This window comes from Octopus sinensis, linkage group LG13 (assembly GCF_006345805.1).
Source record: "Octopus sinensis linkage group LG13, ASM634580v1, whole genome shotgun sequence".
NCBI classification, from domain to species: domain Eukaryota; kingdom Metazoa; phylum Mollusca; class Cephalopoda; order Octopoda; family Octopodidae; genus Octopus; species Octopus sinensis.
In genome coordinates this window covers 16,288,855-16,316,221 of record NC_043009.1, presented here as the reverse complement: position 1 = coordinate 16,316,221, position 27,367 = coordinate 16,288,855, and the positions used below count along the sequence as shown (strand labels likewise).

At 33.9% G+C, this 27,367-nt stretch overlaps 1 protein-coding gene across 2 annotated transcripts in view; it reads left to right on the top strand.

Annotated features, from left to right (window-relative positions):
• The window catches only part of LOC115218493 (glutamate receptor ionotropic, kainate 2), a 265,940-nt gene that overhangs the window by 62,189 nt on the left and 176,384 nt on the right, over nucleotides 1-27,367 (top strand). For both annotated transcript variants that reach the window (XM_029788344.2, XM_029788345.2), the window contains exon 2: nucleotides 27,158-27,295. In XM_029788344.2, coding sequence (XP_029644204.1) covers nucleotides 27,158-27,295 — 138 coding nt within the window. The remainder of the gene's footprint in view (nucleotides 1-27,157; nucleotides 27,296-27,367) is intronic.

The following is a 27,367-nucleotide window of genomic DNA, read 5'->3' as shown; positions in this document are numbered from 1 at the left end:
ATATCCGTTCGATTATATACATACATTTACATGTATACACTTGTAAAAATCTATTTTTTTCTTATAACCATGTGCTTTTATTATTAAAATAATCTTGCAGCGAATGCAATTTGATCAGGAGCAAAAATATGTATTTTATACAAAATTAAGGATAAAACCACTTTAATGATTTTATCAAGTGGTCAGCGTGAAATAAAAACCTTTTAGGTAACAATTTATACTAATTTATAATTACTGAAGACAGCAAAGGGTTTTACAACCACAAGCCAGAACTCGATCTACAATTAACTATCTTGTTCAAAAACTCTTATTCATTTTTTTCATCTGCTCGCTTACAACCTATGCTAACGGAGTACAGATGTGGTTTTTTGGGCCATTCGGCGTCTGTTTCTAGCGTGTTGGTGGGGTTTATCCGCACCCTTTAATATAATTATATTATATAATTATAAAGTAGTATAAATTGTTACCTACAAGGTTTTTAGTTCACGCTGGCCACTTGATAAAACCACTAATGTGATTTTATCGTTAATTTTGAATATAATTTATAGTTTAACTCCTGATCAAATTGCGTTCTCTGTGAGATTATTTTGATAATAAAAGTATGTGGTTGAGATAAGAAAAAATTAGACTTTTACTAGTGTATACATGTAAATGTATGTATATAATCGTGCGGGCATGTTCTTATGGATATGCATAAATATTTGCGTCTGTATACTTTGGCATATTGTACTGAAGACAGCTAGGGGTTTTACAACCCTGAGCAAGAAATAGTTTTCAAAAATATTTCATTTTTTCATCTGCCACTTACAACATGTGGGAACCGAGTATAGATGTGGTTTTTAGAGCCATTTGGCGTCTGTTTCTAGCATGTTGGTGGTGTTTATCTGCACTCTTTGATATAATTTCATTATATAATTATAAATTAGTATATATATATATATAATATATATATATATATATATATATATATGTGTGTGTGTGTGGTGTGTGTGTGTGTATGTGTATAAATATGTCTCTATATATATGTGTAGACAAACACACACACACACACACACATCGGATAAACATGCTCCTGCATCATTACTTCAAGCTGGAAAATGTTCAAACAACAATTACCCTTTATTACATATATTGTGCTTAATATGTTGAGTGGGATTAACACATTTTACTTCACGTTGGTACCTTCCACGTATTTATGAATATGAACCACAATGTAGCAGTGTGACGATACAGCGATACCAAACAGCTGTATGAGCGAAAGAGAAATATTACAAAGATATGCTAATAACTGAACAAGTCTAATGCAAAAGCACATAAAAATAAATGACGAACATCATAGAGGAAAGGCGCATAGATTCGTGTAGTAAATTAAAACCAAAAAATAGTTTGTTGTAGCTGTTTGAAATAGAATTATAAAGCTGGAAAACTATTTCAAAGCAAAAATTAATTAATGAATTGAAGAAACAGTAATAGAAGCTATTCTGCGAACCTGGATGCTAAATGTTCTAAATGTGGTGCAAATATGTGAGTTGAAGGCAGAATTTTAAGTAGCTCAAAGGCAAATGTTGAGCTCAACTGGTGTTATGGAAATTTAGTGGTACCTCCAATCCAAGATCCACCTTCAGAGCTTGGAGGACATTAAACTTCACGTAAAGAGTATTAACCTTGAGCTAACATTAGGGATTACAATTCAGCTTAATCTTTTACATCTTTAGAGGCAACAGCCACTAAAGCGAACAATTCAAATAGAAAATTTGTGTATAAACCATAAAATACATGGTTAGGTGTTTTATCGATTAGCATCAATTTTAATATGCTCTGAAAATTAAGAACGGAGATTTGCTCTTTACATTTATCTAAAGTTTGGCTGTGTGACTACTCTTTTATCGATATTCACTGTACCGTAGTCCATGTGATCATAAATGGTTTGATGCACATCAGCTAGAAACTGATTTAAGAAAGAATACCAAAACAAAACAAAAAGACGCTTGATCTTATCCACTATAATCCCGCTTTTTCAATTTTGGAATACACGTGCAATAACAACCTGAAAAGCGAAAGTAACTGAAATCATTTTTATGATCCATTTGGGTAATTTTCTTAGTTTTTCCTCCAGCGGTTACGTGTTAAACCAATATCAGCTGCATCGGAAGATACAAATTCTACGCACTCTCGATAGAATTATCTTGAGATCACTTCAAACAATATTGCATGATAATGAATCCCGAAGCTCTATTTCAGAAAAAAAAAATAGCAAAAGATACTTGAATGCTATTAATACCCAAGATGCCTAATTAAAAAAAAAAAATAGACACAGCAATTCCCTACATTTGCAATCTGAAGAGAGACAATGGATCCCCTGTAGAAGTTACTGAAATTATACTAAGGCGCTGTAGGAAATGCTTCGCACCAAAAGGACATATCTGTTCAGTTAAACAAATGAATTAATAAAAATAGAGGATTGTTATACAATAAACTGATTTCAGTTATCTTCCCTAAATATAATATTACTGAATTATATTTTAAAACAATAGATTTGTATCTGCTATGTGGTCTATAACCCAATTGCATCATACATGGTTGAAATTAAATGTCATATGCAATATCCAAAATATTAATTTCCAATTTTGGCACAAGGCCAGCAATTTCGGAGGAAAGGGCAAATCGATTACATCGACCACAGTATTTTACTGGTACTTATTTTATCAACCCTGAAAGGATGAAAGGTATAGTCGACTGCCGCGGAATTTGAACTAAGAACGTAAAGACGGGGCAAAATGCCGCTAAGCATTTTGCCAGGCATGCTAACGATTCTCCTAGCTCGCCGCCTTAGCAATATCCAAAGTATTAACTGGAAATTACAGTCAGGACGTTAATGGTTATCCACATTACAGGCGTTATGATAATTTGTTACAGTTAAAAAAACACAAAACAAACTATAATGTGGATTTTCATAATTCAAATTTCTGTATTTCAGATAAACGACGGTTATTATTATTTAGAAGTACGTGTAGTTGTTAGATCAGTGAAACGTGCAGTTATTAGATCAGTGGAATCTTTCGGCAAATATATCCATAAAAAGTAATGACTGTGTAACAGTGTATATTACGTGAGAAACTTATACTCTAAAACAAGAGGCGAAAACAGATGAAATTGATAATCCTATTAATGTTTACTCCTTTTCCGCATCCGGAATGGCGAGGCAGATTTTTGGGTCTAAACTGCAAAGATGACCCCCTCCTCTTCTGCAGGCAATAGCTAATTTAGAAGGACAACCGTGTTTCTTTTATTTATAGAACAGAAAATTATCAGGTATTGAAAAATAATCAACTTTAACAAAATAGATCGAAATAAAAAATAGAAATAGGGAATAGAATGTATATTTAAAAAAACAGCAGAAGAAAGGTATGATCAAAACTTATCAACAAGTAGCAACCAGGAAACAAAGAATATAACCAGAAGTTAAACAGTCAATATAACCAAAGATGATGAGCCAAGAGTATAACCAACGATGAAGTTACAATACTATCGACAAAGATTTGGAATAAACAATATCAACAAATACGAACAATCAATTATGTAATTAAAGATGGAAGACAATGAATACAACCAAACATGAAGAAACAAGAATGTAATAAAAGATGAAGAACGGAAACTATATGTAACCATAACAAACCACAAATACCACTGAAGATAAAACACCAACGATGCAACAAATGATAATGAACACAGAGTGTAAACAAACAAACATACACAAATACAAAAAATAAAGATTTATAACAAAAATAAAGCTACTGTAAATACAAACAAAAGCGCAATTGTAGCTGAGGAATTATTAAAAATACTAAGGATGGAGTACCAAATATTGATTTCAAATTTTGCCACAAGGCCAGCAAGTTCGAAGCAGAGGACATGTCGATTACATCGACCCCAGTATTCAACCTGTACTTATTTTATCGACCCTGAAAGAATACAAGGCAAAGTCGACCTCGGGGTAATTTGAACCCAGAACTCAGCTGGAGTATTGATAATCAAAGTTAAAACAATGAACTAAACATGAGCAAATATGAGAACGATATTTATATGTATATATGTATGTATGTGTGTGTGTGTATGTGTGTGTGTATGTATGTACGTACGCATGTACGCATATATGTACGTATGTATGTATGCATCTATCTATCTATGTATACGTACAAGAGTTAAGAAATGAAGTAGATAAGATCCGGCCAATAATATCTTGATTAGATGGAAGTTTACATTGTCGCAAGGAGGGACATGTTAACTCATGGAAGATTCAATCTGATTGAATTTTCCATGTGTTAACATGTACCTCGTTGCGTCAATGTAAACGTTCATATAAGCATGATGCCCTTGACATGAAGAGCAGAACAAAGCGTCACTTTCAAGTGACGCTACTTTCAGATGATTAATTAAGTCAAGGATATACTTAAACTATAAACGAAGATAAATCAAAGATGTCTAGTAATATATATATATATATTATATATATATATATATATATATATATAGTTTTGACTGCAAGAGTCCCTCGTGTTCCACATCTCCTTTTTTAATATATATATATATATATATAATATATATATATATATTATATATATATATATATTATAAAGATGTATTATTTATTGTGAGTTTCTGGTGGTTTTGGAGCATTGGCTCTGATTTTAGCAAGTGATATTATATACCCTACTGAATCTAAATTTAGTATATCTATCTATCTATCTATCTATCTATCTATCTATCTATCTATCTATCTATCTATCTATCTATCTATCTATCAATGTATGTATGAATGTATCTCTCTCTCTCTCTCTCTCTCTCTCTCTCTGTATATATATATATATATATATATATATATATATATATATATATATATATATATATATATACGTGTGTATGTATCTCCCAAAACCAAATAATGTGTATAAGCAAAGATGTTGGGATAAGAATATAATCAAAGGCAAAGAACCAGAACTTTGTTCTACTTTAATTGGTGAACGAATACTAGAATCAAGAATGAATAACCAAGAATATAATTAAGGATGAAAAACTCAGAACAAAACCAAAAATAAGAAAATCCAAAATACAGAACTAACAATATATATATATATATATAATGAGTACCGCGTTTATACTCACTCATGAAGGACATATACCCAAATATAGATGTATACAAATAGAACCATAAATGACAAATCAAGGCTATAACAAAAGAAGAGAAGTATTGAAATGACACGACTGTGGTATATTTAAGAAGACACGAAGATTACATAAATATAGAACCAAATTAATGTAATGAACAAAAAACCGTAGACTCAGAAACAAATGGAGATAAACATGACCAAAGAAAAGTGCGATTAAATGAAGACTATATTTCAATTTGAGAATGACAAAAGTAAATGGACAAGAAAAATTACATGAATGAACGGTAAACTATCAACAAATCATATAAGAGATCTAGGAATATAATCAAATATGAATAACTTAGAAGATAACAAAAGCTGAACAAGAAATAATAACAACGAAGGACATAATCATAGATGGAGACTTAATAATAAAACAAATTTGAACTAACAAGTATCTCGCCAAAGATGTAGAATTCAGAATATAACCATTTATAAACGAACAAAAATAAACAGCATGAATATAATTATAACTGAAGAAATGGGAATAAAAGAATAGAAAGAATAGAATAAATGAATAGAAATTAATAGAAAGAAAAGAAAAGAACAACAAAGGATAGAAAATGAAGAACTCAGAAAACAATAATAACGATATAACCCCAAATTAAGAAATAGTAGTTATTAAATGAATGTAGAATATAGCACAACAGACAAGAGAATATTTATAACTATAAGAAAGGATGACAGACACAAGTAAAGATAACCGCTCCCAACCCACAAAAGGAAATACAGAACTGAAGAATAACACAAAAACAGAAAAAAGCCATGAAACTTAAAATACATATAAATAATGCCTTTCAATAAAAATGACTGTCATTGCCAAAGCACTACCTTTAAGATGGCATGTTAGCGCTCTTGTATATATATATGTGTGTGTGTGTGTTTGTATGTCTGTGTGTGTGTGCCCATGTGAATGTGTTTTCGTGTTGATGCTTAGATGTATACCAGTCTAAAATCAGGGGATTTATTTCAAGTTGTGCCCATTTTAGTATTTTCACCAAATCATTAGACTGGATGTTTGAATAACATTTATTTGGAACTAACAACATCCCCACCTGTTAGAAATTAAGTTTACCCTATTCGTTAATTTTTTAGTAAAACCAGCACATTTCTATCGATGACTTGTACCATTTATCTTCTGTCTGCTTGTGAAGTCACTCATTTGTAGGGTGAAACATAGTTGCATCCGTTTTAACTCTCCTCCCTCTTTCATTGGCCAATCTTTCAATCAATATTTTATTAACAAAACATTCTCCACGCAACTGTCAGTGAGAAGGAGGGTTTCTCCTGTTAATATGTTGTGTTAATACATTTATTACGCATTTAAAAACCAAGTAGAAATAAATAGGCTCCGAGGAAAAACTGGTATTAGTGAATGATTAATGTAGTTTTAATTATTCCAGCAAATACGGAAGACAACTTAAGAATTGATTTATACGATTTAATGTATTATTTAAAATCATTGCTATTGTTTTCCTTCTCTCTGATGAAATGAAAATAAAGTGTCTTCGTAATAGATGTCATATATGCAGTAACGTTCATTTATTTTCTCTTTCTCTTGCTTCTCACTTCTCTTTCTTCTCTTAAATGGTTTCACATTTTGGATCCCGGCCAGCATGTTCATGGTGGTGGTTGGTCGTGGGCGGGTGGGTGGTGGGTGGTGGTAAAGTCAATTACACCGACAACTGATACTTATTTTATCGACCGCGAAAGGATGAAAGGCAAAGTCAAACGAAATGCCGCTTAGCATTTTTCCCGGTGTGCTAACGGTTCTTCTCTTAAATAAACAGGTATTACTCGAAGCATCAATTTCTCTTCTATTCCTTTCATTGACGGTTGTACCTTTCTTAGATAATTACTTTTCTGCTTTGATTTACAATTCTACGCTTTTCAGGCACTTGCTTTCATTTGTCTGATTCCGCGAGGTATTTGTTTCCTCATTCCTCATCCCCATACCTCATAATTTTACTAATGTTATTTCTACGATTTTTACTTCTATATACAAGCATAGATACATAGATACACACTCGGATACACACACACACACACACACACACACACACACGTGTGTGTGTCTGTGTGCGTGTGTGTGCATGTGTGTGTGTGAGGGTGTGTGAGGGTGGTTAGGGACGCACGCGCTATTGCGAGGTTGTGGTTTCAGTTCCTAGTCCGGGTGGTGCGTTGTATTCTTCCTCTGATGTTGCTCTGCAATCACTTCGATATCTGACATGTGGTACAACGTGCATCTGATTACGGAGAGAGTAACGCATAGCACAAGCGTTTGATCACTATTGACAAATCATTTATGCACGTTATTTAGCAAGAAATTGCAGAATCTTCTTTCTTGGACACACACACATACACACAGACACAGACACACACAGACACATACACAGACACACATAGACACAGTCACACACACACACACACATGTAAATTATAAAACGTAAGGAGGTATGAGACGTGAATATATTTAACCACTTGTTATCCTCAGGACTACGGCCGTTTCGCAGCATTCTTTATGTAATGATAATTTCAGTGTATGATATTTTATTTTTACAATTCTACATTAGTGTACATGCTACGCATTATACAATGCAATTGTATATTCTAAAAACAATGCAAACAAAGAAAGCTACCTCATCAGGTCACCAAGACATTCTAGTTATACCAACGGTTCAACTCTATAATTTATTATATATTGAAATTATTATTACATGAAGAAAGATTCGTAACTATGGTAATCCCAAGGATGTCAAGTGGCTAAATAAATATTTTCACCTGTCATTCCTCTTGACATTTTCTAGTTTATATACTCCTCAGGAAATAATGCAATCAATTGGATGTCATGGATTCCAGCTGCGTAGAATACTCCATTATACTCCTTTGTATTATATTACTAAGGGGTCTGTTAGCCGAGTCCATTAGAGGAACTTTGTGTGAATGCCACACGATTCTATGAATCCATATATCCCTCACACACACACACACTATATATATATATATATAAATAAATATATATATATATGCATATATATATATATATATATATATATATATATATAGTGTATGCACGCACACACACACACATATGAATCAAACAGTTTCATTAAAATTTCTTGATACTCTTGAGTTTGAAGCTTGATGCTAGTCGTCAGCTATTTTGAATATATACATATATATATATATATATATATGTATATATGTATGCGCCTGTGTAATTATATATATATATAATATAAATTGGACATAGGCGATCGTTGTATTCTTTCTTGTCTTGAGGTTCACAGCCAAACAGCTGGGTGGATTCGCGTGAAAAATGCCACACATGTGGAGACGGGTGCATAGATTGGAATGCAGTTTGTGTGTTTTTCATAGCCTCCATATTTACCGAGATAATCGATTAAAACCTTTTCTAATGGAATTCCCTTCTTTCTTCCGGCATTAAAACAACCAGTTGTTTTCTGATGGGGTGGGGTCAAAAAGTTTTCATACAGCTGGAGGCTCCAATCGAAACAGGGGACTCGAAATGATAAGGTTGAGAAACGGTGTTATATAGATTATGCCTAATCGAAAACGATCACAGCTACATCATCCAAACACACCGGGTAAAACCGGGCTTAGTTGCTAGTATATATACGTATATATGTATGTGCCTGTGTAATTATATATATATATATATATATATATATATATATATAATTATATATATATCAACATGCACAGCATACTGTTACATGATTAGACCTGGTGCATGCAGGAAATTTATTCTCTGTTCAATTAACAGCCAATAGTTCAACAGAGCCCAAATAAGCCCTTTTGAAATAATACTCAACTCCTTTCCATCATCATCCAACAAAGCACTCGGCTCACATTGCCCATACTGTATACAATGCAATATAAACCAGATAACTATAAAATAGTATCAACAATAAAGAAATACTGATCTAACATGCAAACATGATTTAATATCCCCGAAAGATAAAGCGAAATTGAAGTTGATGGTATGGTAGAAAACAAGTATCTAAATGTTCAAAACAAAAAAAATATAATAATAAATTATGTTGTTGGTGATGATGATGACGATGATTTATGATGATGATGATGATGATGATGATGATGATGATGATGATGATGATGATGACGACGATGATGATGATGATGATGATGATTGATGATGATGATGATGGTGATGATGATGATGATGATGATGATGATGATGCTGATAATAATAATAATAATAATAATAATAATAATAATAATAACAATAATAATAATAATAATAATAATAATAATAATAATAATAATAATAATAATGATGATGATGATAATAATAATAGTTTGTTTTATTTTCTTTTATTAATAATAGTGAAAATTGTTGAAGCTAGTGGCAGGAAAACAAATGTTTGAAGATGAGCCTGTAGCATATTAAAAGAACAACCAGTCAAGCGACAGCTGGATATCGATGACTTAATGACTGGATTGATGCACAATTTAACAACACTCACAAAATGCAAAACGCTTGTTCCATACGTCATAAACTCGAGTTATTAACGTGTCACTGACGAACACTTTACATAACATGCACAAAGGCATCATTATATTAACTTACCATTTTAAAACCATGTATGTTAATCAATTTAATGTGTCCATTCTACGTTCTCATTGCCTTCGCTTCTTAGTTTTATTACATTAAAAATTCTTTGAATCAGTTGTTCTTCATTTACGGCGCTTGATGATACTTCTAACGAAGATATGACTATCGCTAGCTATTTTCCTCTCAGCAATTTGAAGATATTTCTTTCAAACTTCGTCACTGCTATATATGGAAATCTATGAATGTCATAATATGGCATTGATATCTTATGATCTGTAAAAATATAATTAGACTTTTATTTTTATTGCTATTGGCTAAAAGAAACTGTCTTGTTTCAGTCATTTGACTGTGGCCATGCTGGAGCACCGCCTTCAGTCGAGCAAATCGACCCCAGGACTTATTCTTTGTAAGCCTAGTACTTGTTCTATTTGTCTCTATTTGCCGAACCGCTAGGTTACGGGGATGTAAACACACTAGCATCGGTTGTCAAGGGACAAACACAGACACACAAACATATATACACACATACACACATATATACATACATACACTCACACATACGGACATACACACATATATACATATATTCGACGGGCTTCTTTCAGTTTCCGTCTACCAAATCCACTGACAAGGCTTTGGTCGGCCCAAGGCTATAGTAGAAGACACTTACCCAAGGTGCCACGCAGTGGGACTGAACCTGGAAGCATGTGGCTGGTAAGCAAGCTACTTACCACACAGCCATTGCTACGCCACTGTGTAGCTTCTGAATTAAAATTTTTTAATGTTAGTTATAGGCGCAGGCGTGGCTTTGTGGTAAGAAGCTTGCTTCCCAGCCACAAAGTTCGGGGGTCAGTCCCACTGCGTGGCATATTGGGAAAGTTTCTTCTACTATAGCCTTCGGCTAACCAAATTCTTGTAAGTGAATTTGGTGCAGGGAGACCGAACGAAGCTCGTTATATATATGTATATATATATATATATATTTATCATCATATATATATATATAGTAATAAATAAATAAATAAATAAATGCGCCCTTTTAAAGCCTAGCCAGGCTCATGGGCCCAGTTTCCCGGTTTTTATGGCGTATGTGTTCCCCAGCTGGACGGAACGCCAGTCCATCGCAGCGTTACTCATTTTTGCCAACTGAGTGGACTGAAGCAACTTGAAATGAAGTGTTTTGCTCAAGAACACAACGCGTCGCTCGGTCCAGGAATCGAAACCACAATCTTACGATCATGATGATGACACCCTAGCCACTAAGCCACGCGCCTCCACACACACACACACACACGCATAAATGACTGAGCGCTAGCTCCAAAAGTATCCTTGTCTCTCTGTTTTTTCCTCGTGTTCCTTTCTCTTGAAGAGCGTAGACTCGAGACGTAAAAGACTTCCTCCCCTTCCCGAGCGTTAAACCAATACACCTGGGTGTTGTTTATACACCTGTCTTCGTCTTTTGATTTTCTGTAAATTTCAACTATATATATATATGTGTATGTACACACACACACACACACACACACATATATATATATATATATCACTACAGTATTAGCTTCTCTACATCTTAGTATGCGCTTCTCCTCCGGATTTATGTATTTCTATAAACGATACTCTACATGTTGTGTATGTTTGTGTGTGTATATATATATATATATATATATATATATATATATATATATATATATATATATATATATATATATACATATATATATACATATATATATATATATATATATATATATATATATATACATATATATATATATATATATATATACATATATATATATATATATATATATGTATGTATATGTGTGTGTGTATGTGTGTAACTTCGTGTTTGTGTTTGTTCCCACATACACAGCTTGATTACCGGTGCTGGTGTGTTTACGTCACTGTAAATTGGCGGTTTGGCAACAGAGACAGATAGAATAAGTACCAGGTTTTTAAAAAATTAATTACTGGTATCGATACATTTGACTAAAAGTTCTTGAAGAGGCGCCCCAGCGTGACCGCAGTCTTATGACTGAAACAAATAAAATATGAAAGAAAAAAGATATGTGGCTAGTATCTGTGTAATGTCATGCTTCGGTGTATTTTGACTTCATCTTTTCCTATGGCTTGTATTCCAAATTTAATACTTCATCGTTGTTTATTTATATTTTACTTTTTATGGTACGTAGTATTTTGTGAACAATACGACATAAGTGACAAACTTTCGACAGACTAATCACTGTTCCACAACATTGATGAAGCTGAGAGTAATTATGTGGTTGAGAGGATTGCATGTGTAACTCGAGTGGAAGAAATATCACGATTGACTTTATACAAATGCACCGATTTATTGTTCCCGATGATTGTTACATATTTCAACAGTATATCACCGAAAGATATGCGCACCCACCTGTAGACCCTGTCTGAATGCTTAAGGCAGACAGCATCGCGTAAGTTGAAAAAGTGCTCCTCGGAAAGTATACCAAGAGCGATGATTAATGATACGTAGCTAGAGAACAACTTTATCACAACAGTCTATCAAATGAAAATTTGTATACCTATCACCAGAAGCTAAAGTGTATAGCCATGTTGGCAGATGGCTTCAATGTGATGACAAGATAAATAGGTAAAGTAGTCTATCTTTTATCAACCACAAGGATTCTAGCTGTGAAAAGTATGTTTTGGAAAACAAGAACAAGATATAACAATCATATACCTAATGGACAAATAAGACATGGATACGAGTAAACTGCCGAGATAAGTCAACTGATAGAACTAACGGTGAAGCTATCATTTATTTCATATGTAATTGTTTGAAAATATCATTATAGTGTTATCTACCAAGGAGATATGTCATGTCCCAAACTATTTTACAATGGAATTTGTAGAAAGAATAATACGAAAGATAATAATAAAAGAAGCACAGTGGCGTGGAGGTTCTATTCAGTAATGATATGAAAGAATACTGATAGAATGTCCTGTCCAGATCTTTGTAGAATACAAACATAAAAGACCATTTGGGAATAGAAGTGAATCGCGCATAGTAGCCTTGCTGTTGTTAATATAATGTTAAAGATTAAAACGCCGCGCTGGTAGAATCGTTAGCATGCCGGGCGATATGCCTAGCGGCATTTCGTCCATCTTTACGTTCTGAGTTCAAATTCCACCGAGGTAGACTTTGCCTTTCATCCTTTGGGGTTTGATAAAATACGTAGCAGTTGAGCGCTGGGGTCGATGTCACTGATTTAACCCTTCCCTCGAACTTACTGGCCTTCTTCCAAAATTTGAAACCAATATAATGTTAAAGAATTAGGACACAGAAAACATCTATACCGAACTAATGAGAGACTTATCGCAACACCCGGAATATACATACAGAGTTATATCTATTACAACTGGAAACTTGTTTATTTAACTAACTGCCACAATACTAATCTTTAGAAAGGACACAGTTAATTAGGCAATTATTGCTACAAATTATCAGAAGCATTTTAAAACTTTGTATTAGAATGTAATAAGTACAAATGCATACGTTTATCATGTAAACGTTGGCATGTGTACACATCTACTTGTCAACTCAGAGCCACGTAATTGCAAAACGAATTATCAGCCATACGTTTATGCATGCTATCGTTTAAATATGTTGATATCTGTGGAGTATCTGTTTGCAGATCTCCCACCTAACAGTATCTGTAGACATAATTTATGTTCACCCGAAGTAAACAAACAACTATCTCCTCGACTTCATCAGATAATTCACATTATTTTCATATTTGGTCATTAGAATGCATCTCGCACAACTATGCAAGATTATAATTCAATTCTAAAATTCTTAATAGGCAAGTCAACAAGCTCTAGATTGCGCTATGGCCAACTAACGGTGTTCTTCCAAGCAATACTACTATTTTTCAATCGTTTCTTTGTAATTTCTATATTTATACTTGCATTTATCTTTCAAATGCTTTGCTGTTTTTATCGTTGAGACTTCGCTGTTATATATCTGACATTTTATATGTGTATGTATGTGTATACACACACACGCACACGCACACGCGCACACACACACACACACACACACACACACACACACACACACACACACACACACACACACACACTCACACGTATACGAGGGGAAGTCAAAAAATATCTGCATTTTCGTTAAAACGTTCTTTAGGTTGGTCGCACACACTGCCATCAGAGCTTGTGTGCTTAAAGGTGGTACTCCTGTGGTTACATAACCGGGGTTTGACCTTGATTACTCCAGTTTTCTTTGTTGTATTACAGAGTATACATGGCCGTTCCGCTGGCATTGTACACCAAAGAAGGCTTTCAGTAGAATACAGGGACATCACTACTGCACAAAAGCGTGTATGAGAGGATTGAGAAGCTTAAACACCGCAGGACAAGCGTGAAGCTCAGAGACACTGCAGGATGCCCGTTAATCTTCATGACTGACTTAGAGATTTAACAAATTTGAGAAAAAATCTCTGGTGAACCGACGAGTGACCATCGATTTCGAGGCATGTTCTCTGCAAATTAGTCATGGTTCAGCATACAAAATCATTCATGACAAGCTTTGTTTCAATACAGCCTGTGTGAGGTGCGCACCACGTGAGATTACCGAAGCGTGTAAGCACAATCGTGTGGAGATTGGTCAACGTTTATTTGGCGGCTACAACAATGAAGGCGAAACTTTGTTGGCGAGAGTTGTCACAGGAGATGGGACCTAGGTCCACCACTTTATACATACATACATACATACATACATACATACATACATACATACATACATACATACATACATACATACATACATGCATACATACATGCATACATACATACATATATATATATATTCTGATGTTTTAAATCAGTCATTGTGTAGATAACTTTCATTGTGTTTTATAGACAATAGGCTTATTCATAGAATATGAATGTTTGTTTTATTTCACTTTGCTATTTTGGGAAAACCCCGAATGCTTCGTATATATTGTTCATTGAAGGAGTTCTATTGAGCTCTTTCAACTCATCAACAAATCATCTTAAAAAATGATGCAGATATAAACAACTTTATTAACTTTAAATCTTAAGAAAACCTTAAAGCCATTATGATTTTTTCTTTATTTTATATATCACATCCTTCATATACACAACATTTATTAATATTTGTTCCATTTTCAAATAAAAAGATTTCTGCTGTTTCAAATCAGAATGCTTTCAATTCATCGTAAGTGAAGCCCTAAAAAGATAAAAATGCTTTGTGACTTTATACGCTTTTGACATTTACAAACCTTTAACTGCTGCATTTTAGTTTGTCGCAAAAAAATTTGAGACATTTCGTTCCACTGTGATTTTTTACATAATTTTTATGAAAGGAATACATTTGAAAGCATAAAAAATAACGCATAATCATATACCTTCTTTAAACATTTGGGTTTTGCCTATGTCCGAAGACAATTGAGCTTTGGACGTGGCGGATTCAACGTACAATGGCATGTTTCTTCGGAACAGTGGTTAGCTACACAATAGCTTTATCTATGAAACACATTTACTCTGAAGGTTGACATTTTCGGTGAGAATTTATTCTGTTGGGTATTGACACTGCAAAGTGACTGATGAAATACGAACTATTTATCGTTTGTTAGGTAGACAGACTAATTCAGCTGTAGCTTTGATAGGAGTTTAACAGTCTATTTTAGGATTTTCTCAACGGTTGAAAGGTGTGTCAGTTCGAGGAACCTTAAGACATTAATAGATGACCAATTAGAGAAGATGATGAATTAGGAAGGATGTTGAGTTGGCAAAGAATCTGAATTTAAGAGCGAATTGGCAAGAAACTACATTCGAATATGTAGGAATGTAATTGCAATTCTTAATTGTAGCTGGATTATCTATTCTTTGACGATCAACGGAAAATAGTCAGCCAAAAACGCAGAATAAATAAAGCTTCTAGATATACAGAGTCTAAAAAGAAGCTGGTCTGAGAATAGAATTTCTAGCATTAGTAGAAACTGTAACAATAATAGTAGTAATAGTGGTGGTGGTGATGGTAGTGGTAGTAGTAGTAGTACTAGTAGTAGCAGCAGCAGGAATTGAAAATTTAAAGACGAAATCGGTTGGGAAAGGAGGTGCCTAGACAGAATTTTTTTCTCCTGGATTAAATTGTCTAAGTTGATTAGGATTAGCCAATGATTGAAAATTTAAGTTAAATTGATTACGCAAGTGTTCAGTTCTCCCTATGAAAAAAAAGTCATTAATCAGAAGTACTTTTTAGTTCTTTTGGATTTACAAATAGACTTGAAAATGCTATACAGATACATATGCACAGATACATGCACACACACACACAACACACACACACACACACACACACACACACACACACACACACATATATATGCATAGATACATACACATGTACAAACACATACACACACATACACACACATATACACATACACACATAAGTACTAATAGGCGAAAAGTATTGATTTATACGGACCTTATATCTGTACTAATATACAGACACAGCGAGTCAAAGTATACATACAAAGGCATATATGTGTATGTGTGTGTGTGTGTGTGTGTGTGTGTGTGTGTGTGTGTGTATCTATCTATCTATCTATCTATCTATCTATCAATCAATCAATCAATATATCTATCTATCTATACATACACACACACGTATACACATGCATACCTACACAAACACATAGGCTCGCACACGCACATACTTGCATGCAAATGTAAATAGACACAATATAGCTAATGCAGCTACACATACAAGCTATAATTCTTTAGATAAATCTCGTTAATTCTGTGTATCTATTTAAACACACTTATTTATTACAGCATACACATACGTGCAGAAGCACATATGCAAACATAAATGGGCACATATTGCCTCGAGGAGAGAAAATAAAAGTCATCAGCAATTACAATCAGAAATCTCGAGATATGGTATTTATATATTGTAAATTATTGAGGTATAGTAACATACTTGATGAACCAATGTTAAATTAGTTCACGTTAAGAACTAGTTAAGCTCAAAACTGAGTGCAAGAGAGAGAGAGGGTGGAGAGAGAGAGAGTGAGGGAGAAGAAGAGTGTGAATGATAAGTACATCTCACCTTAAACTATATTTATTACGTTTACATAATTGAATACATGCACAGACACCCTTATATATATACGAATAAAATTACATACATATATTTACATGTATGTATGTAGGTATGTATGTGCCTGTCCCTTTGTCCGTCTGTCGGTCTGTCCATCTATCTGTGTATCTCTCTGTCTATCTGTATGTCTGTCTGCTGTCTGTCTGTCTGTCTCTATCTATCTATTTATCTATCTATCCACCTACCTACCTACCTACCTACCTACCTACCTACCTACCTACCCACCTACCCACCTGCCTACATACATACATACCTACCTAACTTCCTATCCATCTATCTATCTATCTATCTATCTATCTATCTATCTATCTATCTATCTATCTATCTATCTATCTATCTATCTATCTATCTATCTATCTATCTGTCTGCATATATAAACATACAAATTTCTATGTATATATGCACATATGTTATATTTGTATATGTATGTAGATATAATAAAAGCCAAGGCACTTAACTCTCAACTGCCCGGTGATCTAATTATTTATGTAAGACATACAAATTGTACAGAATCTAATGGTAGATAATCGTTTTAATTATATTTGATCCCTAAAATCTAGTGGAAAATGCACATACCTATGTATATACGTAAACATATCCACACACACTCAGTGGAAACACACACGTTTTCTATAATTATTATCAAAAGCAAAATGATAGTTTATTTTACATAATTAACATGCCTTCTGTTCTAAGAGATTTAATGCTTGATATGAATAAATGTGTATCCTGTTTATCTTCGGATTAGGCTTCTCTTCGTAGTATTTTATATGATAATGAGGTACTTTGTAAAAGTGATTTAACTAATAATATGTAATGTACGATTCACACCAATCTTTTCTAAATGTAAAAGTAGACCAAAAAATATATAAAGGAATAATCAAGTGTTTACTCTAAATGTGCGTACTCATAACGTCAGAAGCCAATTAAATTTAATTTTTCCCATATGTACCATAAGCTTTTAAATAATAATGTAGTTAAGGCCAAGAACTCTCACCGAAACAGTTTTAAAACTCATTACAATCAACATATTGTAGCATTTACGAAAAGGAAATATGACGCAAGTCACTCCAAACATATTTGGTTTTGGAAGAAACGGGCCTGTTATATATTAGCTAAAACGATCTACAACCATTCAAAACATTCCTCGTGAAAGTGGTAGCTCCGCTCAGAAGTGAGCAGCAAGTTTTGTTTAAATGAGAAATAATTGATAGTATTTCAAAATTACAAACGTTTTTGTATATTGTAAGATATATTCTATTTTATATATTCACCTGAATACCACCAACAAGAAACTTGGAGTAACACTTTATAAAGTTTCAACATTCCATAAATTATATCGCTTTATATGTAGTATTGAGTAATATAAATATATATATATATATATATATATATAGGCATATTGCAACTTTTATGTAACTTAACCAAATAAGACATTTAGAGGTAAGTAGATTAAAATATAATAAGTACTTTCGATTCAGGTAAAAGTTTGGTTATTTTCATGTAAATGCTTGAATGTGTTCGCTAATAATATATTTTAAAATGTGAGAGAACTTTTTCTAAAACAAAGCATTCTGGCTTCACTGCTGATATTGAATAAATGGTAAATAGTTTCCCAATATCCCAGTATCCTAAAGGCTAAAGGATCGTCTGTCTCACTGGTTAAAAGAAATGGAATTGACCTGGCTAGTTCTGAGTCTAAGGTGGTCTTTATATAATCTTTAAGGATACAATTAAATATATATATAGTATAATATACATGTGTGTATATATATATAAAATTAGGATAAAATCTTAATAAGAAATTATCAGGTAGTTAGCGTGAAAAACCTCATAAGAGAAAAAAATCTGTAAATTTTTTCACTTGAAAAAAGTCATAACTACCAAAAATAAACAAATGCTACCGAATGTAATAATGCCCTCTATATAATATATATATATATATTATAATATATATATATATATATATATATATATATATAATATATATACCACAGTGATAGATCGTTAGCCACTACACACATTTTTTCTCTCCTTGTTTTTCTGTGTCCCTTTCTGTAGAAGAGCGTAGGCTCAACACGTAAAAGACTTTTTCTATTCCTGAGCGTTATACTAATACATCCGTTTGTTTTGTACACCACCTGTCTTTGTCTTTTGTTTTATCGTAAACTCTCCCTATATATATATATATATATAATATATATATATATACATATATATATATATATATATATATATATGTATGTGTGTGTGTGTGTGTATGTTTAATGATAACTTCAAGTGTTGTAATATTGATCTTGACTTATTGAAAGGCTTTAATGAAAACGAAACTAACGGAGAACAATATGTTTCACTAGCTTAGAATAGTTTAAAGTGAGTAGACAGAAACATGATGTGAATCTGAAGCTGCTGTACCAACGAGATCCTACTTAAAAGGATTTTGTTTGTAGTTTTGTGGACTCGTACCACGCAGCAAGGCCGGATTTGCTTCCCAACCTGAAAGAATAAACAATAAAGTTGGCCTGTCAGACCAGAAAACCTCTTTTTCGTACTAACCAGTGCGCAGCTGAAGATCAAAGTAAAGATACCTAGTTAGGATTCCTTCCTCAATCGTTTACGAAAAGAATCCACAGTATATATATTTATACATACATACATACATACATACATACATACATACATATAAAGATATATATATATATATATATATATATATATGTGTGTGCATGTATGTATATATGTATATATATATTTATATGTTCATATATTTATACACACACATACACATGTATACGTATATTCATACGTGTACATCTTTGTCTGTGCGTGTAAATGTGTTTCTGTATCTACATATCTATCATGATTATGCATAGATATTAACCAGTCAATCCTGGGGTCAATATAATTGGTTTTCCCCGAACTGCTTGACCAACAGGAAATTAAAAAGAAACGCGGAAATGTTGTCTAGATTCGCAATAGAGGATCAATTTTTCTACCTACAACTATAATCAAGTATCCATCTTCAAGACAAATTTTATTTTAGTCATCGGGAATGTGGAGAGATTTGATGAAATAATCTATCGCATACTAATAGATGCCTTATATTCGCCAAAGCAGGTTATAAATGCAGATACATCAAGAAGTTGGATAAATTTCTCATTCATTATAACATGGATGCTGCTGAAAATTGTGCTGACATAATGTTTGGGACGTTTGAAAACGATAGGCAATGAATAAGATGGATTTTAGTAGTCCATTCGGACAGGAACTGTTTGACCAAACGACAGGATATCTATATATATAAAACTCAACTTGTGTGTATGTGTGTGTATCTGTGTGTGTGTCTGTGTGTTTAACTTCCCGGCACATCTCCTCCTAGCCAACAAATCGTAGAACCACAAAAAATGGGTCACTTAAAGTTTAGGCGAATGAAAATTGAACTGCGCTATTTCTGTTCCGAAATTTATCTCGCAAGTGCAAAAATCGATAATGTGTTTGTTTAGGCCTTATCCCATGTATTGAATAGTGAACTTTACTCAGTCAGCTGTTGGACGTGAACTGTGTTCACCACGCGTGCAAGCATGCGTAAATTGCATGAAAAAAAAAAATAAAGATATAAAAACGAATCGCCGTAAACATTGTAGAAATTCGGCAAAGAAATGAATTTTCGGGATGTAGCCTGGAGGGTTTTTTCGTATTAATCGTTTGGACTTTGTGAACACATACCAATTGTTTTCATAACATTTTTAACGCTTTGAATTAAATGTGACCATTTTGCGTTGAGTCTGCAGTTTGAATCACTTTAACCAAATTTTAGCAGGCCAGATTTTTGATCATCACGATACATCGCCAGCGACTCCCTGAAACTCTCCCCTGAAATCCCCGTTGAGAAATACTGATCTAAAAGAATAATTCAACAATGCAATTATTTGATCAACAAAAATTTATGAAACGCTTCTACGTACTTCCTATTGAGGAAATGGAACACATAAGCGCAAAAATAGAGGGCATTAAATGCTTGATTTTAAAACCAAAATAATTGAATTTTGATTGAATTTCATCGAAGTTTAGCGTAATTCGCGCGTGCATAGAACGCACGAGCGCACGAGCCGGGCAATACTGCTAGTAATAGATAAAACAAGATCACAAATCTATCATTAGCATTGATATTTCAAGGAGGTATGTATCAAACCTTGCACACATACATCTCTAAGAGTTTAGGTAGTATATCTACCAAGAACTTTGAGGTAATTACCAAACTCTAGGTATTCAACACTGCGGGCAATGCTGTTAAATACACACTGGCATGATGCAGGTCTTTATACAAGTTTGTTAGGCAAAGAAGACAGCAAAATTAGGTGGGCGCCCTAACTTTTTCAAGATTCTCCACAATGCTTTACTATTCAGGACCAAGGTTTTCGTTAGATGAATGGGAACTTTGTAAAAGTGAAGCCTCTCTTACATGCACTTCCATTGTAACTGTTTAACGATTAACAATACTCTGTGGTGCTTTTACCAGAGTTTAATGAACACGCACTCATACACACACGCACACACGCGCTCACGTACACACCCAAACACACACACATTCACAAACAGAAGACAAACCTGTATTTAAAGGCGCTTAGCCGTGTATGAGTGTTGGGTTTGAGAAACCCTTTTCATTTTTCGATACTTCAATCCACTCAGCTGAAAAGAAGTAGCGGACACGGTAGGAGGATCAATCACAAGATAGACTGTTATTCTGTTAAGCCGGATGGTTTTATGGTCAGTCGCTGAAACGTCTCGAAAACTTAAATAAGATCCGGTTTAAGAGACAGGGTTCAAATTTTTGACATGCATACATGCACACTCACACACACGCACACACACATACACACACACACACACACACACCTACATACGCATACCCGCACACACACACACATGCGCACCTACATACACCCCCCCACAAACACAATTATAAGTATAGAAGTCTATCTATCTATCTATCTATCTATCTATCTATCTATCTATCTATCTATCTATCTATCTATCTATCTATCTATCTATCTATCTATCTATCTATCTATATACATACATGCATACATATATATGTATATGTATTTATTTATATATATATATATATGTTTACAGCAAAGGTGGCTATAAGCAATATAAATCCAAAAAAAGAAAAATTCATTTGTTACGAAATGTGACTGACGGTGCAGAGTAGAACTTACATTGCTAGAAATAACTGGTAAAACACCTCTTAACTACAAAGAAGCACAAGTCTATGTACTGACTAAGGAGCTAACCGCCCCACAGCGAGCGAGATCATTATACTAGAGCTCTACTTTCGCTTGAAATTAAAGCCCTTCAGTGATGATTATTCCGTCGCTGAATGGTTTGGCCAAATCCAGACTGTCAGTATTATAGTATTTACCATATGAATCAATGGATGATTCAGCAAAATGGTAATGTGAAAATTATAAAAATTCGAGGCGGCTATAAGCAATATAAGACCAAAAAGTAAGAATTCAATTGTCACTAATAGTGACTGACGATGCACATACATTGCTAGAAAGAAGAGGTAAAAGCCCTCTCAGCCGCAAAGAAGCACAAGTCTATGTACTGACAGGGAAGCTAACCGCCCTACAGCAAGCGAGATGATCATACTAGAATTCTAGTTTCGTTTGAAATTTAAATATATATATACATACATATATATATATATATATTATATATTATATATATATTATATATATATATATATATATATATATATTATATATATATATATATATATATATATTATATATATATATGCATGTGTGTGTATGAGAGAGAGAGAGAGAGAAGGAGAGAGAAAGAGTAAATATGTGTATATATTTACAAGAGGTGCTATTAAGTTTGACATGGTTTGGGCTTCAACCAGCATTGGCCCAAGCCATGTCAAACTTAATAGCACGAATAGTAAATATATACACACATTTACTCTCTCTCTCTCTCTCTCTCTCTCTCTCTCTCACACACACCTATATATATATATATATATATATGCATAGACATTTTTATATGTGTATAAATAGCTGATTATATTCGAATCTGTCGTATGTTACGGTTTTTTAAGTTGTTTCTCGTTCTCGCATCTAAACTATGTCCAGGTTATACAACAAGAGACAATGTTATATATTTACTTTTTATATTTACCTTAATGATTTTTCGAGGACTTTTGTGATCTGACACAGAATGTGCATATGTGTGTGTGTGTGTGCGTGCGTGCGCATAAATGCATAAAATCTACATTATTCAATATGATAGATATATGCATCTGTCCATATCTTTGAAGATAGTTTTATCAAGAAAAGATAAGAAACAATGCGAGAAACCGAGAAACGGTTGTTCTAGAACGAAACTTACTTCCATTTCTGGTTTGCTCTGATTTACACTGAAAATACCTATTTCTTTACTACCCACAAGGGGCTAAATACAGAGAGGACAGACAAACGGATTAAGTCGATTATATCGACCCCATTGCGTAACTGGCACTTATTTAATCGACCCCGAAAGGATGAAAGGCAAAGTCGACCTCGGCGGAATTTGAACTCAGAACGTAGCGGCAGACAAAATACCGCTAGGCATTTCGCCCGGCGTGCTAACGTTTCTGCCAGCTCGCCGCCTGAAAATACTTGGTTACCCTTTCCCTCGTAAACCGAATGAACCAATAACTGACTCGTTGATAATCTGTAACTAAAGCTGATCAAATAAGTTGACCTTCACCGGTTTCAGTCATTAGACAGCGACTATGCTGATGCACCGTCCTGAAAAATTTTAGTTGATACAGTCAACCTCAGTACTTACTTTTCTTTTCAAAGCGTGATTCTGTTGCTCTTTAGCCGAACCGCTAATTCACGGGAACATAAACACACCAACACTGTTTGTTAAGCAGTTGAAACCTGAAATAATGAACCAGAAATTTAGCACGACCACTCGTGTTTGTGCGTGTGTGTGTATGCGTGCGCATGCACACACAAACACATACACACACACCCACAAGCACATGCACACACACAATTATATTTTATGTTACTTAACCGCAGACTAGTATTTAGAATAGTATATTTAATTGAGAATGACTGTCCTTTATTTCTAAAGCAAGTACGATGTACTTGCTTTAAAAATATATGTAATTTGAGTAAGGTACGGCTGATATTTATATACTAGGTGGGGCAACTATATTGAAGGCCGCCTAAAAGTGTTGGCTCGGACGTAATTATATATTTACATTATGTTAGCAAGACTGATTATAACAATTCGGCATGTCATGTAAAAAAAATCGCGCGCACTTACATCGACACACACGCACACACACACACACACACGCACACACACACACACACACACACACACACACACACACACACACACACACACACACACACATACTCACAAACTTACACACAAATGGCAAACAAGGTAATTATAGTAATAACCGACTCATTGCACAACCTTGGTTTAAACGTGTCTTGGTTTAAACGACAGTTATAAATTACACTTTTCATCCACCATTATTTCCAACTTCAGTTAACGGAATGTAAATGGAGTATTATTAAAGTTCTCTCCACGTAAGTGAACGGAAGCTTATACAAGATAGAAGTAAATAAGACAGGAAACGTGTTGAATTTTAATTCTCTAGAGCAACTTTAAGAGGGACGAAACAACCGCAACGATAACTACGACAAATATTTGAAAATATTTTATTGTTTGGCAAAGGCTATTTGGCTTTTTAAAATTTATAAACATAATAAAATATTTCCTGAAACATAATGCAGTCGGTTGTCTTTTGTATAGGATTGAATAGACGACACCTGGCGGCAGAAATCCTAACTAATGTGTATATTGTCCAAACACTTCAACAGCAAAATGCTTACCGAAATACAAAACTTCAGCAGAATTTTATAATCTATTATTCATAATTTTGTTAATATTATTGATTTATCTCTTTTTAAAAAGGAAAAATAGAATGAGGTAAAATAGAAATAACGAAAACTAAAGATAACAAAGATAAAGTCCGACTATCACTCGGTAGGTTTTTAACGTTCGATACTTCTCACATGTTGCTCTTTTTTATGATCGAATTGGAAATAATTATTTCTGTTTTTCCCATGAGGGTTAACAAAAGTTATAGTTTAGGCAGATGGGAAATTAAGAGACATTTATTGTCACGAATCCTGTATAACATAATTTAAAGTTCCAGTATTCGTTCGGTGATTTGACAGCGATACTACAACTACTACTGTTATACCAAAACCACCACCAACATCACCAACACCACCAGCACCACCAGCACCACCACCACCACCACCACCACCACTACTACTACTACTACTACTACTACTACTACTACTACTACTACTACTACTACTACTTATAATTATGGTTTTAAAATAGGCACAAGACCACACATTTTGGGATAGGAACTGGCAATTATAATGACAGAAGTACTTAACTGTTGCTCATTTTATCGATCCCGAAAGGATGAAAGGCAATTTGGTATCAACGTGATGTGCTTGATATCAGAACGTAAAGTGTTACATGTAATGTTGCTAGGCATCTAGTAATTCTATTACTCCGCTTCTATATTCTAATGACAATGGGTTTTTTATTACTCTCAAATTATAGGACACAGTTGTCGAAATCTCTAACGATTCCATAATTCCACTGCTATGCGACGACTAGTCACAAAGAGTCCTATTGTAATGCGATGGGTGTGCTCAATTGATGAAATTAACCAAAGAATCTGTCTTTATGTATCAGCTTCAAAAGTATAAAAGGTGAATTTGATCCCCAAGGAAATTTGAACTGAGGACATAAACAGCAAAGCTAAATGCAACCAATCCTCCGCATATCGATTTTACAATTGCTCTTCAATAATAATAATTTGTCATGAAAATAGATCAGCACAGATTTAGAGGAATTCCTGTTGACTGTTTAATGGATTTAGTATACGATTGGTTCTTAGTTTAACGACCCCGGGAAGATAAAATTAGAAAAATATTTATGATTGGTGCAGTTGTGGCTGTGTGGTAAGAAGCTTACTTCCTAACCACATGGTTCAGTCCCGCTGCATAGCACCTAGGGCAAGTATCTTCTACTATAGCACCAGGTCGACCAAAGCCTTGTGATTGGGTTGACGGAAACTGAAAGAAGGTATAGATACATGTATATAGGGGTGTATATATATATATATATATATAATATATATATATATATATATATATATATATGTGTGTGTGTGTGTGTGTGTGTAAGTGTGTGTGTTTTCGTGTGTGTGTGTGTGTGTTTGTGCGTGTGTGTGTGTGTGTGTGTTTGTGTGTTTGTGTTTGGGTTTGTCCTGCACCACCGCCTGACAACCAGCGCTGGGGAGTTTACGTCCCTGTAACTTAGAGGTTCAGCAAAAGAGATTAGTAGACTAGGTCTGGGGTCGATACATTCGACTAAAAAAAATCTCCAAGGCATTGCCCCAGCATGACAGCAGTCAAGTGACTGAAACAAGTAAGTAAAAAAAAGGAAAAGAAAAAAGTGAAAGATACGAGAACAATTATAAATATTTTCTTTAGATGTTGATAAGATTAGAGCCGACAATGATAAAACTGATGGTGATTGTAATAAATGATAATGATTATGATGATTATGATATAATAAGGATGCTGACTAAAGAAGATGATAAAGATGAGTGATATGATGATGAATGAAATGATAGTCACAATTTAAATATTTAAAGAGTTCAATCAAAAGAAACTTTTTATTCAGACACAGCGAATCGGCAGATATGGTAATCTTTCTTGTGTGACCTGCAAGTTTTCTTTAGGGATTATAAGTTTAGTGCAATTTTAGAGTAATATTAGAAGTATTTGCTCCATATACAATCATTTCATATGGCAGCTTACATAATTTTACTGTTACCCCAACCGTTCCTTCTACATCATCCACTGATCTATTCTGGATATTGATATAAACATGAATAATTCTCAAGGAGTTTGCTTACGGAGGCTGATTGCATGTCTTAACGATCGTTTGTTTCTTAAAGTCACATCGTTTTCTGGGTTACATCTTCAAATTCTCTAAAAAGTAAGACCAAAAATAATTCAGTGTATTATATTCTTTGTTATTCCTTTGTTGTAGGTATACTGGAAACTGCGCACAATGAGACCGAAATTGTGGACTCGTGGTTCTCTGAAACCATCCTAAAATATGAAGTGGAGTTGTTCCCCATGAAAGTTGAAGCGCTGGCCAATATAACTTACAAAGACATGAAGAGAGGTATGACTACTTCTATAATTTTTCATTCTCTCCTTTCAGCTTTCTATATCTTCATTTATAACTATAATTCAT